At 44.4% G+C, this 15,964-nt stretch overlaps 1 protein-coding gene across 1 annotated transcript in view; it reads right to left on the bottom strand.

The window, feature by feature from the left end:
• The window catches only part of CUBN (cubilin), a 190,371-nt gene that overhangs the window by 111,425 nt on the left and 62,982 nt on the right, over nt 1-15,964 (bottom strand). The window contains exon 27 of the mRNA XM_075828736.1: nt 12,884-13,068. Within this exon, the coding sequence (XP_075684851.1) occupies nt 12,884-13,068 (185 nt within the window). The remainder of the gene's footprint in view (nt 1-12,883; nt 13,069-15,964) is intronic.

Raw genomic sequence — 15,964 nt, 5'->3', positions numbered from 1 at the left:
AGAATATATTAAGAATTTGCTTTTGCCCCATTGTACTATTGTTTGTGATTGCTCCCTTTACTGGCTACAATCAATACATTATATTCTGCTCATGCCTCCTAAACATTTTGGAAAAATTGTAAAGAGAAGAGCATGGCAATGTAAAAGCCCAGTATCACATGGTAAAGATCATGGCATTGCACTCTATTTTTGATTTATAAGTCTACTAAGGAAACCATGGTATAACAACTGAGTTTTCCTATAGTCTGGTAATTCAAAAAGTTACTCTCATCGGCCTCCTGGTGTTAATAACGGCTGGCCCAGAGGTTCACTAACCTGGTGGCAACCCTCCATTAGATGAAAATGCACTAAGGCACAGTTCACATTTGGAGTTTGTTGTGCGTTCTGGCCTCTGCGGTAGTGTGTTATATGCCCCATCTCTCACATTTGTATGATATTCTTGTGAGTGGTCGTAATCTTGGGACAACCAGGGCAAAAATACACGTTGGGGGGATTTATCAAAACTGCTGCAAATGAAAAGTAGAGCAATTTTGATAAACGTTCCCCATAATTTTTTGGGTTTCGGTAGTATGAGGGATTTTGTGCCGTGCACTCTGTAATGCAGCCGGTATTCTGTGATTAGGCGGCCATGATCAGCCTTAAGGAATCTCACTTCACTCCATTCAATATGATTGCCCCACCGCTACTATGCTCTATTATTGTAATCACACCAACTTGTATATGGGGCAAGTTCAATATTAAGGGGTTGTTGTGTTTAGAAAAAGTATTTTCATGTATTCTATTAGGGAATTCTGAGTTAATAGAGGAGAATCCACTGTTTAGGACCAAAATCTATTAGCCAGAACGGAGAGCAGCTACAAAGAACATCACTTACTCTGGAGGACCCAGCATATCCGGGCATTACATTAACAGTCTGTTGATTTGAATGGGACCTGTGTAATTCTCCATTTCCCCTGTGGTGGCACTGCAGGAAAATGTAACACTTGCTGCCACATTCCCCCACAGATTACAGCTGATCGCTAGGGGTCCCATCCAGTAGTCAGATTATTATCAGGGGTCCCGTCTAACAAAAAGGGATTATTCAAAGCAGACAACCCTTTATTCTCTAATATATGTAAATTGACACCAAACCAGAACTTCTCTTTAAAATATTTATTTAACTTTACTATGTCCGTACCATAATCTGACATCCATAAAGTCCCATTGAGGCCAAATTAAAGGAAGTTTAGCTTTTTGCATATGTGTATCTAATAGGAAAAATAATTCTGTATTTGTTTGATTGTTCCTTAGCAACAACCACAAAAACAGTGTTTTCACTCTTGTTCTCAGCATACACTATTTAAACCGTTTCCTCCTGACCACGTGTACGCTAGTATACAGAGCCTCATATCCATAGATACCTCCGATACACAGACATCACTGTCCATGGCAGCGAGGGGCTGCGTACTACTGACAACAAACACATCAAATATTTTATTACACCATACAGTTCCTACGTCACAAGATAGAAATTGGTAACTTGTGACACTTTGCCTTTAATAAATATTTAAAGGTACAGTAAACCTTTTAGTCTGCAGCTTATAAGGGTGATTTCACACCATTCACATGTGATGTTTTTCCTGGGTAATTTTCCGGCTTTTTTTTTTTGGGCCAAAAATGCTGCAACCATATGTTAGATGAAAGCGTATAATGAAATATAAAACACACTACAAACAATGCTTGAGGTGCTTTTTTTGGGGGTCAGTGACGCAGCTGGCTCTAGGTATGGATTTTTTTCCCAGTGTTTTCCCCATAGGCTTCTCTATAAGACTTGAAAAATGCCATGAAAAGACGTATGTTCTAAATGTAATGAATAGGAAAAAAACGGCACAAAGAAATAGTTTAAAAAAAATGCAATTATTTTTAATGTGCTTCTTAGCAAAAAAAAAAAATAAAGCCTCAAAAAGATATGTGTGATGAAAGCCTAAAGGTATGTTCACACGCAGAGTTTTCAGGCGTATTACGGGTCATAAACGCCTCGAAATACGCCTTGAAAAACGCTAGCTAAACGCCTACAAACATCTGCCCGTTGAATTCAATGGCAAATATGGCGTTTAGTTCAGGCGAGAGTTTTTTTTTTACGCCGCTGTTTTAAATGTCGGCGCGTAAAACGACTCCCCGTAGAAAGGAGCATGTCACCTGTTGAGCCATTTTTAGAGCTGTTTTTTATTGTGTCAATGGAAAAACAGTTCCAAAAACAGCTCCAAAAAAACTCCTCAAAAAAAAAGTTTTCGGCTCCAAAAACACCTGAAAGTCAGAGACTGTTTTCTCTCGAAAACAACTCCATCATTTTTAGCAGTTTTTGATTTTGCGTGTGAACATAAGGCTGGGTTCACACCAGCATGTTACGTCCGTAAAGGACGGAACGTATTTCGGCCGCAAGTCCCGGACCGAACACAGTGCTGGGAGTCGGGCTCCTAGCATCATAGTTATGTACGATGCTAGGAGTCCCTGCCTCGCTGCGGGACAACTGTCCCGTACTGTAATCATGTTTTCAGTACGGGACAGTAGTTCCACGGAGAGGCAGGGTCTCCTAGCATCGTACATAACTATGATGCTAGGAGCCCGGCTCCCTGTAGTGTGTTCGGTCTGGGACTTGCGGCCGAAATACGTTCCGTTCTTTACGGACGTAACATGCTCGTGTGAACCCAGCCTAAAAGTGCAGCCTTTTCCAATGTCATACGTCCAATACAGACAGGTCATGCATTTGCTATAGGACCCAGTCTTGGTTGGTCTCATCCCCTTTGCTATTGGGTGGCGAGTGCCAGTGCAGAACTTCCATTTACAGAGTATAGCGTTGTTAGCAGTTGGGGAATTCGCCAAAGGGTCATGGAATGGGTATGATGGGCAAAACAAACACCAGGCCCTTTTGTCCTGGATGGCAAAATCCGGCATCATAATGAGGTGCCTATTTCAATCTATGCTACAGGGCCCCTTATTCTATCCACAACACTGGCCTTGTCTCTTGTATGAACCCTATTAAAAATTAATCAGAAGACAAAAACCCTTCGCACACCCTTACCACATAAATACCATATCATTCAAATAACTTGAATTACAGTAAAATGTATATAATAGACATCAGTGGAAACCTCCCATTGACGTGTCTATAAATAATATGTAACCACTAAGCCGCTAGAAAGAGGGGACGGCCCACTGCAACAGCCTGTCGACCCCCCCCCCCCACACACACTCACACACGTACACACACACGCACACGTACACAACACAATTGTTGCCTTGTTATTCCTTCTGGAAAATTCAGAATAAATTGACAACTGGGGGTTACAATTCACCTTGGCAAAGGGGTGTGTCCCTACACAATCTCACTCTATCGACACTGATTGGACAGTGTCAGACTGTGTAGGGACACACCCCCAACTGGTAACATCCAGATGTCAATTTATTTATAAATTTGTAGGAGGAATAATAGAGGAACATTACAACATAAATTTCTAAGAAAATATGCACCAGAATTATTTCATTAGGCAATACAAGTATTTATTAAAACAGACATGTCAGGAGAGGTGACAGGTCCTCTTTAACCCCTTCATGCACCTGGACTTAACTACACATCCTGGTTTGGGGGTTTTAGTATGAAGCTGGCTCACGCGCTGAGCCCGCTCCATACGCTGCGGGTGTCAGCTGTGCATTACAGCTGACACCTCGCACTAACGGCCTCTAACAGAGATCGCTCTGATCCTGGCCTTTTAACCACATAGATGCGGAGGTCAAAAGTGACCGCGATATCTAAGCCGTTAGAAAGAGGGGTAACCCCATCTGACAACCCATTGGCCTCCTGCGACACAATCGCGGGGTGCCGATGGCTGTCATGGCAGCCCGGGGGCCTAATGCAGGCCCGGTCTGCCTTCTTTCTGCTCCTGTTAAAGAGGCTCTGTCACCAGATTTTGCAACCCCTATCTCCTATTGCAGCAGATCGGCGCTGCAATGGAGATAAGAGTAACGTTTTGTTTTTTTTTTAAAAACGAGCATTTTTGGCCAAGTTATGACCATTTTTATATTTATGTAAAGTACAACTGGGCGTGTTTACAGTAAAAGTACAACTGGGCGTGTCTTGTGTGTGTACATCTGGGCGTGTATTGTGTATATACATCTGGGCGTGTTTACTTGTTTTACTAGCTGGGCGTTGTGACGAGAATTATCATCCACTTCTCTTCAGAACGCCCAGCTTCTGGCAGTGCAGACACCGCGTGTTCTCGAGAGATCACACTGTGACGTCACTCACTTCCTGCCCCAGGTCCTGCATCGTGTCGGACGAGCGAGGACACATCGGCACCAGAGGCTACAGTTGATTCTGCAGCAGCATCGGCGTTGGGGCAGGAAGTGAGTGACATCACAGTGTGATCTCTCGAGAACACGCTGTGTGTCTGCACTGCCAGAAGCTGGGCGTTCTGAAGAGAAGTGGATGATAATTCTCGTCACAACGCCCAGCTAGTAAAACAAGTAAACACGCCCCCATGTAACACACATAATACACGCCCAGTTGTACTTTAACGTTAAACACGCCCAGTTGTACTTTAGAAAGCCTCATTTACATAAATATAAAAATGGTCATAACTTGGCCAAAAATGCTCGTTTTTAAAAACGTTACTGTAATCTACATTGCAGCGCCGATCTGCTGCAATAGCAGATAGGGGTTTCAAAATCTGGTGACAGAGCCTCTTTAAGCGCTGCCTCTGTCTTCAATGTGCAGGGAGTTCCCTCTTTATATCCCCATGCCTCTGATTTTATCCAGGCGTATCGCTCTGATTGAGCTGGTGGTCGAGCACAAAACACGCTTTATTAGACATTACTAACAGCTAAAGTCACATTGCTCTGAGCTGGCAGGGTGTGGTCCTCAGATTTTTTCCAGAACACAAAAAAAACGAGAAGAAATGAGTCATTCATGCCAGGGCTCGCTTGTCTGAATGAAAACCATCTCAAATCTGAATATTTTTGGATTTTATTTTTAACACATGGCATGCTCCAATCTTGTAAGAATCTGGAATTAATTTGCACGCAGGAACTTCAAGTAACCACAAGATCAAAAGAACTCTGTACAGTCATATACAGCGGAATGGAAATTCTAAGGCCATGATCACACACATAGTTTTGATGTAGTTGTTGTCAGTTTTTTTTTTGCCAAAGGCAGAAGTGGATCCAAAAGGAAGGAAAGGTATAAAGAAAAGACTGATGCATCTCCTTTCGGCTATGTCCACTCCTGTGTTTGGCTAAAAAAAAACTGATCCAAAAACTGCATCAAAACTGTGTGTGTGATCCTGGCCTTAAGATTGCAAGTAGCTAGTCATGTCTATTAACTATTGCCTTGCCATGTAAAGTGGGCCAGGGTGATGGGTGCTAGCGTTGGCTATAAGAAAGTAACATGTTTAGGGATCAGTCCAATGGTAGAATTAGAAATCTGAGGGACTGTTTGAAAGACTTAAAGGGGTTGTCCGATTTTAACAAATTAAAGTGGTTTAAACTTAAAGTGATCCGCGCCGATCAGCTGTTTTGAAGGGGCCGCAGCGCTCGTACAAGCTCTGCTTCCCCTACATTTCTTCTTGCTCACTGTGAATCGTCGACACGCATTTAGCGGCGATTCATGCAGCCTTTTCTCCCATTCACTTCAATGGGAGAAGACTGCAATACTGCGAATCGCCGCTAAATGCATGTCGACGATTCACTGTAAGCTCTGTGGCCCCTTCAAAACTGCTGATCCCGAAAGTTGGACCCGACCCATCAGCTATTGATGGCCTATCCTGAGTCTAGGCCATCAATTTTTAGTGGCTGGAAAACCCCTTTAATGTTATTTTTTTGTATACATTTTTTTTTCACATTTTCCAATACACTTTCTGTACAGGTTTTGAAGATCTCTGCTTGTTGTTATGCAGTAGGAATATTCATTATTTACTTCCAATGGATAAAATTCTGTCCGTGGTCATGTGATGGACACACAGGTGCTGGGATCGTTAGTTGTGTCTTGTAACGATCCCAACACCTGTGTGTCCATCACATGACCAGGACAGAAATGTATCCACTGGAAGTAAATAACGAATGTTCCTACTGAATAACAGCAAGCACAGATCTTGAAAACCGTGAGGAATTAATACAGAAAGTATATTGGAAAATTGTAGAACTTCTAATTATACAAAAGAATAATATTAATGTGCTGAAACCGGACAACTCCTTTAAAAATGCCCTCAGAGAAAAACAGTAATGGGTCTAATATGGCCCACTAGGCAGCCCCCCATATAATTGCATGCAACATATACTCATGAGCCGATGTGGGCTGTACTGCGGCCACTCCTATAGCCTAACCTATAGAAACTCTTATCTCATGTGGGTACACTGCACACCCTATCTATCTACATACAGTGCATCCCATGAAGAGTTAAGTTCTCCAATTTCTACTTCCATAGGGACCACATTAGAAAATAAAGAATGAGGAAAACTAGCCTGAGAGTCATGCCACCATCTCTAAGGGCTTATTCACATAATGGGTGTTAAATCGGCCGTGAAAAACTGCAGTTTTTCACGGCCAATTTGCATCCGTGTGGGATTTCATGGATCCCTCATAGACTTGAGTCTATTGAAGGATCTGTGAAAATTGGCAAAAATAGGACGTCTTATTTTTTCATTCAAACGGTCCGTTCAAGCGCCCGATTATCCCGTTCGTGTGAATAAGGTATAACAGGGGATGGAAAGGGAATGGGGTAAAGAAATGCTGGACCCTCTGCTGAGGTGTGGTAACACGTGGAGCTGCTAAGAACCAGAAGCCCCTTTTGATTATTGCTATAGGGCCCACTCTGCTCCATGTACACCCCTGTGTTAGACTTCCATAAGGAAGTTAAGGAATATTTTTCCAATTACCATTGCTAACATAGCAGACAATAAATTCTATATGAAAATACACATTCTAACAAGGGATATTTTTCTAAGGGTTAAGCAGATTTGGGAAGGGAAAAATGCCCGTCGCATGTGTCATAAAGCAAACACACTCTGCTGTCCTGTCTATACAGAAAAAGAAGAAAGGATGTCACCGATATTCCCACGCCCAGGGAATTTTTTGAAAAATGTAAAAAAATAAATTCAAAAAAGTGCATCATTTATTTTTATACAGACTTAAAGAGGCTCTATCACCACATTATAAGTGCCGTATCTCCTACATAAGGAGATGGGCGCTATAATGTAGGTGACAGTAATGCTTTTTATTAAAAAAAACAATCTATTTTTACCATGTTATTAGCGATTTTTGCTTTATGCTAACGAGTTTCTCAATGGACAACTGGGCGTGTTTTACTATTGACCAAGTGGGCGTTGTACAGAGGAGTGTATGACGCTGACCAATCAGTGACCAATCAGCATCACACACCTCTCTCCATTCATTTCCTCAGCACATAGGGATCCTGCTAGATCCTTATGTGCTGTCTTATACGAACACATTAACAATACTGAAGTGTTTAGACAGTGAATAGACATTCCGCGGGATGTCTATTCATAATCTCTGCACTTCGTTACTGTTTCTGCGGTAGTTACAGCAGAGAAAGCGTAATCTCGTTGTAACCTGTCATTTACAGCGTAATCTCGCGGGATTACGCTTGCTCTGCTGTAACTTCTACAGAAACATTAACGAAGTGCAGAGATTGTGAATAGACATCCCGTGGAATGTCTATTCACTGTCTAAACACTTCAGTATTGTTAATGTGTTAGTATAAAACAGCACATAGCGATCTGAAAGGATCCCTATGCGCTGACTAAATTTTCGGAGAGAAGTGTATGACGCTGATTGGTCACTGATTGGTCAGCGTCATACACTCCTCTGTACAACGCCCACTTGGTCAATAGTAAAACACGCCCATAAAGCATAAAGCTAAAATCGCTAATAACATGGTTAAAATAGATTGTTTTTTTTAAATAAAAAGCACTGCTGTCACCTACATTATAGCGCCCATCTCCTTATGTAGGAGATACGGCACTTATAATGTGATGACAGAGACTCTTTAAAGCGGTTCTGTCTCTTCTTTATGCAGCATGAAGAAGTTACAAGCGTGCTGATTTCAGTAACTGTTCAGTCATTAAGGAGTATTTCGATATTTATACTTACGGCGCACGGCATAAGTCCTTGTATATTCATATAATCTTGCTCCCGCCACAATACCCACCCCCTCTCCAGCCGGTGATTGAAACTTTTCTCTCTATGCACAGTAATAGGAAAAAAATAATGTCAATCATCGTCTGGAGCGCAGCGGGGGGAGGGGAGATGAATATATGTATACTTAGACTCATGCCTCCGGAACTGGCCACGCACTGTAAGTATAAAATCTAAATGCTCTAATCTAAACTACTAAACATTACTAAATAAATGATAGCACATTCTCTTTATCCTGTATTACATTTAGAAAAATAAAACACATCAGTCTCTTTTTGCAATGAAAAATATATATACACCTCCCAAGTCCAAAAGAGGGTGATTCAGTGTATAGTGACTGGCGTAGTCTGTGGGATACAGAACCCTGCTGCCTTTGTATGCCTTTTTTCATTGGCGTGAGATTTCAGGAACAGTTGGCAACTCCTTTAACAAAAACCCAACCCAATAAGGTCCCACCACTCATTTACTAAAACGGAATGTTCTTTTTGTATAGAATTTTTGTTGGTTTCCTGCAGGAACAGATGGCTGAAATTCAGGAAATAAATCTGAATCCTTCAACTCTAAGAGAAAAGCACAAACTTATTTCCAGCAGTACTGGAAGCTCATTGTCACCTCTCAGGCCACATATTGGCCTGGCATTGGCAGTGATTTTCCTGTTTACATACCCTAGGGGGGACTTTTGAATGCATTTACAATCCTAGTCGCCATTATTTAAAAAATATCTTGGTAGATGGTGAGTAATTCCGTCTTGGAAAACTGCACAACACTACATCTTTCATTAATATATGTTCTCCTAATTAAGTGTTTAAAGGGATTTTCCAATCATTGACTTCCATAACACGTTCCTCAGACATTAGTCATGAGATTCAGACTGATGAGGATCCATCCACCAACACCATTGACGTCCAGGAATAACGGGTCCCAGTACTGACTGCACAGTGGCCACCTCTTTACTGGAAGCACTGGTAAGTTTTTGTAACTCCAGTTGACCAGTGAAGTGGTGGCTGCACGTACATAGTCATATCGCCATAGAGCCCAGAGATGGAGGCCTTCAGTTTATGATGTTGATGGGGGTCCAGCAACGGAAATCTCAGCATGAGGACTCTTATTCTTTGTGTAATCAACAGATTTATCATAGAACCCCTTTAGGCAAGGACTCCACATTGACTTTTGATCACACAATGGTCGTGGTAAAACCACGACTGACACAATACCTCAATATTTCCCTATAGGACAAATAAGTCGCAGACGATCATGTCGGAATTTTTGGCCATTTTAGGGTGACTTTTTTCCCCCTGTATGGAAATGTATACTATATGAGATAATCTGAAAGGGAAGTAGTGTTGTGTAGTTGGTCAATGATGAAGAAGAGGGATCTTTAAGACCTGATTGTCCCCAGAAATTAGGGATTTTGCTGATTCAAGGCAAAATTTCATAAGCTTCTCGAGTACAGTAAGGCCCGGTTAATTACGGCGGAATTTTTGCTACGTAACCCGTCACACATTCCGCCACAAAATTTCGCTTCCCATTCATTTCAAAAGAATGTTTTCAGCTAGTGGGAAAAAGAAGAATCCTACTCGATCTTCGGGCGATTCCACCCGAACCTCCCATTGAAGTCAAAGGAGGAAGAATAATTCCATGGCGGATTTTGCGGCGAGACCTGCCACGCAAAATCCGCCGTGTGAACTGACCCTAAATATTCAATATTGCAAAATATTTAAGAATAGTAAACGTCAATAATCCGACACAACTGGTACAACCTTTTGGGCTGTTGCATGGTTTTTATTACTAAACATGCTTCTTATCATACTCTCTCGGACATCTATTATATTATATTCTCAGCAGGTATTACTGCACCCGCTGAAAGGCACCTCTAACTTGCCTAGTCTACATGTATACTGTATTTTACCTGCCCGCATATAAGACTCATGTAGGATAAAGGCTCTGATGGATATTTTTTGTCCCTTGGCTAAAAAGGCCTAGATCCACATCATTTACATGTTCAGCGGGTACAAAAGCAATAAATGTGTACTTCAAATCATCTAATAGGTGCTCTATCTCAGGGATCAGACTTCGCAACCTACGGCACTCCAGCTGTTGCGATACTACAACTCCCAGCATCCCCTGACAGTCTGCGCCGAAGGTGGCTGACCCCTGCTCTAGCTTAAAGGAGTATGTCCTATTGACAGACCTCTGTTCTCTTTATTATTTGGAATCTAAAATACAAATTAGTGGATAAGTATAATTCCTGAGATGATGAGAGTTAGACACTCATAAAGCAAACTCCTCCCACATTACACTGTGCATTATAATAGCAAGAGACAAACTCCTCCCGCATGACACTGCATTATAATAGCAAGAAACAAACTCCTCCCACATGACACTGTGCATTATAATAGCAAGAGACAAACTCCTCCTGCTTGTTCTAAATGGCTGGGACTCCACAGTAACTTTTGACCATGCAAAGGTTGCAGTCAAATCGTGGATGACTGTGACCATTTTGCAACCTAAATTTTTCGGTCTGAATTTATGTGATTATCATGTGATTATTTTCTTCACCAAAGGGAAAAAGTCATCAGGACCAAATCCTAACCTAATATGTGACATGACTGGGCAATGTGTTTTTTTTAAAAATTATCCAGGATTAGAAAAACATGGCTGTTTTCTTTCAAAAACAGCACCACAACAGTCCACATGTTCTGTATGATAGCGCAGCTCAGCCCCATTAACTACAATGGAGCTTAACTGCAATACTAGACACAACCCATGGACAGATGTGGCGCTGTTTTTGGAAGAGAGCAGCCATGTTTTTCTAACACCGGATGACCCCTTGGTGTAATATAAAAAAAATAATAATAATTCAAAGATTGCTGCATGTAAATGAAGTTATTTGCTTTTTTTTTCTATGTGACATCAACCTAAATTTGCTATGTTCTTGTGAGCGGGTGAATGGGCACATCCTGTCTATGTGACCACAGTGACTCAGTTTCCTCCTCCGGACTTCGGCAGTTGTATCACTTCACTAATCTGCAGCGTCTTTAGATGAATGATTTGTGAAGAAGTAAATGTAACGTACGAGGATCCAGAAAGGATGATAAAGATTTGTTCCTGAAATTGCTACTAGAGAGGATTGTAAAAAGTGTGAAATCGACGGCAGCTGTAATTATGGAAGGGGGTGGAGGGTGTTAATATGTTAATCCAGCTAGGTCCAAATTCTGTACATTTTGAAGATCCAGGTTATAATGTTAGGCCATTTTTAGTATCACGGCCTGCACCCATAAAACTGCATTACAAACCCCATAATGGGCCATTGTGACCATTACTAGAGAGGGTAGGGTCTGGTTCTCTGAAAAGTGCACAATATATTAATAACACCAGTAAATTAAATAATGTCTTGTCAAGAACGTCTCTTATCAAAAATGAATCAATCCCACATTCAGTCTCAGCTATCATAGATAAAAGGTGCGCAGCTAATGTGTGTAGTACTATTACAATCCCTAGAGAATCCTTTTTGAAAAGAAGGATAAATAAAATGTGTAGATTAGAAAAGCTTGGCTGTTTTCTTCTAGAAACAGCGCCACCCATGTCCATGGGCTGTGTCTGGTATTGCAGTTCAGTCCCATTCATATGAGTAGGGCTGAGCTATAATACCAGCCACAGCTCATTGTCAAGAGTGGCGCTGATTCTGCACTAAAGCAGCCAACCATTCCTTGTTTGATACATTGAAATCAATAGGTGCCCATTGAAATCTAAGCCGTGTAATGCTTTATTATCATGTATCTAGATAACTATGATATGCAATCACCTCCTCATTGTTGGGGGCCTGACTGCTGGGACCCCCACGATCCTCAGAATGAAGGATGTAGCACTTAAAGGCTATGGACAGTTTAGGACACATTTATTTTATTTGTATTGCATGTACTTTTAGGGCTGATGCACACTTCAGTGAAATTCTTCAGTGTGCTGTCCGTTTTTTTAAATCCATTCATCACGCACAAATACCAATTTTTGTGGGGATCCGTGTGTCCGTTCCGCAAATTATAGAGCAGGTCCAATTCCTGTCCGTTTTTGCGGTTCAGGCTCGCCCATTCTATTTAATGGCCCGTTTGCTGATTCGTGCTTTGCGGCCGAATAAAAGGTCACAGATGTGTGCATGAGCCCTTAGATTTGTAATTAATTTTAAATTAAAAATGTTTTACAGTTTGTTTCTGCAGCTTGTATGTCTTACAATACAATGCAAGCTGCAGGATGCCGTTCTGGGCTCATTCCAATAGTCGGCTCCCTGTCAGGTCAGTCTGCAGCCTCTCTCGCTCCTCTCGCTAATTTAAGCTCAGTTCTTGTTTGATTTGAGTTTATTTGATTTTATTAGGTTAAAGTGCCCACCATTGATTTCAATAAGAGGCAGAGGCGTTTTTTTCCCCGGGTGGCTTTTGGCCGCTTACGGAACAAAAAAAAATAGCAGCATGCTCTTTCTTTAAGAGGTTTCTGCCTCTGACCTCCCATTGAAATCAATGGGATGCAGAAAAAACCTGGGGCGCTTGTTTGGAGTGTTTTGTGCGGTGGTTTTGGCCCGTGGTTTTTGCATTAAAATCAACGGCCGCGGGCAAAAAACGCGGGAAAAAAACTGTCAAACACTGCAAAATACTATGCGCACTAGACCCAATAACTGTACTATTGGATAGGCTTTTGGCGTACCTTGACGTAATCATAACTGCAGCTGATGTCTTCAAGCTGGAAGGTACTGAACCTGTAGCTGATTGTATTCCCAGTCGTCGTCTGTATGGTCCAGTTGCAGTGCTGGTTGTTCGGATAGAGATCTGGGTAGTTTAAACTCTCTAAGATTCCCTGGCTGCGGTTACTTATCAAGACTCCTTCACATACTAAACATAAGAACGAGAAACGAGGGATTATTCCTTAAGGAGATTCAATATCTTACAGACTCTCTAGATATACGATATGTATAATATATTGTTACAAAAGAACATTAATCATTGCTACTAAATGTCATGGAAGGACATTCTTATGGGACCTAAAGTCCTGGCTGGACATAGTTTGGACCAGTGATCTTTTTTTCCTCATAAATCTGTCAGAGAATGCTTCAACCACTGTCTATATGCCTCATTCATTTGAATAGGTAACATGTAATACCACATTTCTCCTGTAGTGGCCACTGCAGGAGAAATGTGTAACTGTTTGCAGCTTCTCTACAATAATAGCTGATAGTCGGGGTTTATGTAAATCGGGACAACCCCTTTTAAAGGGAATCTGTCAGCACTTCTGAGTCCTCAAAACTGCTGACAGAGCAATATAGGGAATGGGGAGGGCAATGGTAACAGACCTTTTGACACAGCTATGCATGTTATCTGACTGAGAAAACGATGTTTAATTTCCCCGGCGCCGAGGCCGCAAGTACCACTAAGTCAGGCACTTGCCAGTCCAGAAGAGGCTGGACGCAGCTGCAGGCTTAAGGGAAGCCGACATGACCGTCCTGGTAGGGAAAGGGTTAATGTTACGAGGTGAGGGAAAGTTGAAGGAGCTGAAGGAGGGACGGGGAGGAGTTAAGGGGGGCGGGGGGGGGCCGTTGCTGCGCTTCCCGCTGTTTCTCGGCATTGAGCCGGAAGCAGCGGGAGGAGTAACACACAGTAAGCAAAGCTCCCCGTTGCCCGGTTTTTTAGTGATGGCAGAGGCCCTGATTTTAGAGCGGCTGCGCGCCGCTGCTGTGCACCACGGTCCCGGATGGCTGGAGGAGACCGTGGCTGCATTAACGCGGATCCCGGACGCCGTTTCGCCACGTCGGGCACGGCGTTCGGGGTCTGTTGTAAGGGACAGGCTCCCCTCCCCCGGCCCCCCTACGAGCATGGCTATGGCGGCGGGGGGGGAGTCGGCAACAACCGCTCCTGCGCTGGGCAGGCAGAGAGCGGTGGCAGGGGTGACGGCGATGCAGGCTGTGTCGACCCGTCCCTCTCGGCGGTCCCGACCTCCAGAGCGCCTTAGTCCGGAGGTAGTCCCGCGGACACGGCGTCGCAGAGGGAGCCCGATCCCGGACGCTGCAGGCCAGGCAGCTGGGAGGACCGCCCCTTCCCAGGCCCTGCGTCCTGGCAGGAATCCCAGGCCGCGACGGGGTCCGGCGGTAAGCAGGGAGTCGCAGGCTGGGCTCCCTGTCACCCCTCCCCCATCAGATGGAAGATGTCGAGAGCAAGGTACGGCCGCCCCGCATGGTGATGTTCCGGCCAGGGGGCAGGCTTCGTCAGGATCGTCTAGACGGACGACTAGATCTGCAGCGACGTCGAGGCAACAGGTCCGGTCGGAAGTCTGGGTCCCGGCGGTCGGGCGGCAGGTTGCCGGCCCATCGGTCAGCGCGTCCTCATCCCCTTTTCGAAGATGTCGTTGGGAGGGACAGTCGTCGGCGAGAGAAGAACTGGAGGAAGGTGAACTGGACGTCTATCGTCGAGGTCAGGATGGTCCGGCTGACGGGAATACAGCGCCTGTGCAGCCCGGTGAGTGTATAACTCCATTATTGTCTTATCCAGCGATTTTTATGTCGGGTGTCGGCGGGGGGGCTGCTAGCATAGCATCGGGGGCCGGTAGTGGCGCGGGCGGACGCGACGGAGCGGGTTTGGCAGAGTTAGTGGGTTGCTTACGGGAGCTGGTGGGGCGCCTGGATAGGGCCGCGGCGCCGGTAGTAACGGAAGTGTCCCCTGCGGTAGTTTGGGAAGGCCCCAGGGACGTGGGATCGTTGCAGGCGCGTCCTGTGGTGGCGGTTAGAGAGGCGGTCGCGGTGTCGGTGCAGACTGAGGCACAGAAGGACGGCGATCGAGTGCGCATGGACGATCGTGCTCGGGGGGAGGTGTATGTTTGTTTTGAGGGTCCGTTGGGGGCGCATTTAAAGCAGGAGGTGCGTGATCGGATCTGGAAAGATGAATATGTTGAAATTTTTTCTCTCTTGCCGCTGGCTAAATTCAATTTGGATAAGAGCAAGCGGGATGAGAGTAAAAAGGACGAGGAGGAACGGCGGCGGTATAGGCTTATCCCGCAGACGTTCGTTAATTGGTCGCAGGCGTTCGCCATATTGGCTAGTGTGATAGGGGAAAAGGCGCCGGAAAATTGTTCGGCGTTATTTTGTTATTTTGATGCTATTGGGGAGGCTCATAGGGCGTATGGGGGTCAGGCGTGGCTGCGATATGATGAGCAATTCCGTCAGCGGAAGGCGGTTCGGCCGGCGATTCGGTGGGACCAGAAGGATATTGCTCTCTGGTTACGGGTTACGGCTCCGGTTAGGCAGCCCTTTCCCGGGAGCGGTGGCCAGGGAGGCCAGTCTAGTCAGAGTGGACCAAGCGGCGGGGGAAAGGCGGGGTTTTGCTGGCAATTCAATGAAGGCCAGTGCAAGTTTGGGGCCACGTGCAAGTTCAAGCACGTGTGCTCCGAGTGTAATGGTGCATCACACGGGGCGGCAAAATGTCTGCGGAAAAAGAGGTCCGGGAACCAGCACGGGGCTGGTCAAGGGGGTGTCGCCGGTGAGGGTGGAAAGGATGGCCCCTTATCTAAATGAGTATCCGGATAGGGCGGCAGCTAAGTTGCTTTAGGAAGGGTTTAGTGTTGGTTTTGTGATTCCTCCGCCTCCTTATGAGGTTCCGGTTACGCGGAGAAATTTAAAATCGGCTTACTTGCATGCGGAAGTCGTGTCGGAAAAGTTGTTAAAAGAAGTTTCGTTGGGGCGCATGTCGGGGCCATTTGTGGAGTCGCCGGTGAAAGATTTAGTTGTGTCCCCTTTGGGTA

Source organism: Rhinoderma darwinii, chromosome 5, assembly GCF_050947455.1.
Source record: "Rhinoderma darwinii isolate aRhiDar2 chromosome 5, aRhiDar2.hap1, whole genome shotgun sequence".
In the NCBI taxonomy this organism is placed as follows: Eukaryota; Metazoa; Chordata; class Amphibia; order Anura; family Rhinodermatidae; genus Rhinoderma; species Rhinoderma darwinii.
The sequence above is the reverse complement of the archived record's forward strand: the minus strand, read 5'-3'. Positions and strand labels throughout refer to the sequence as shown.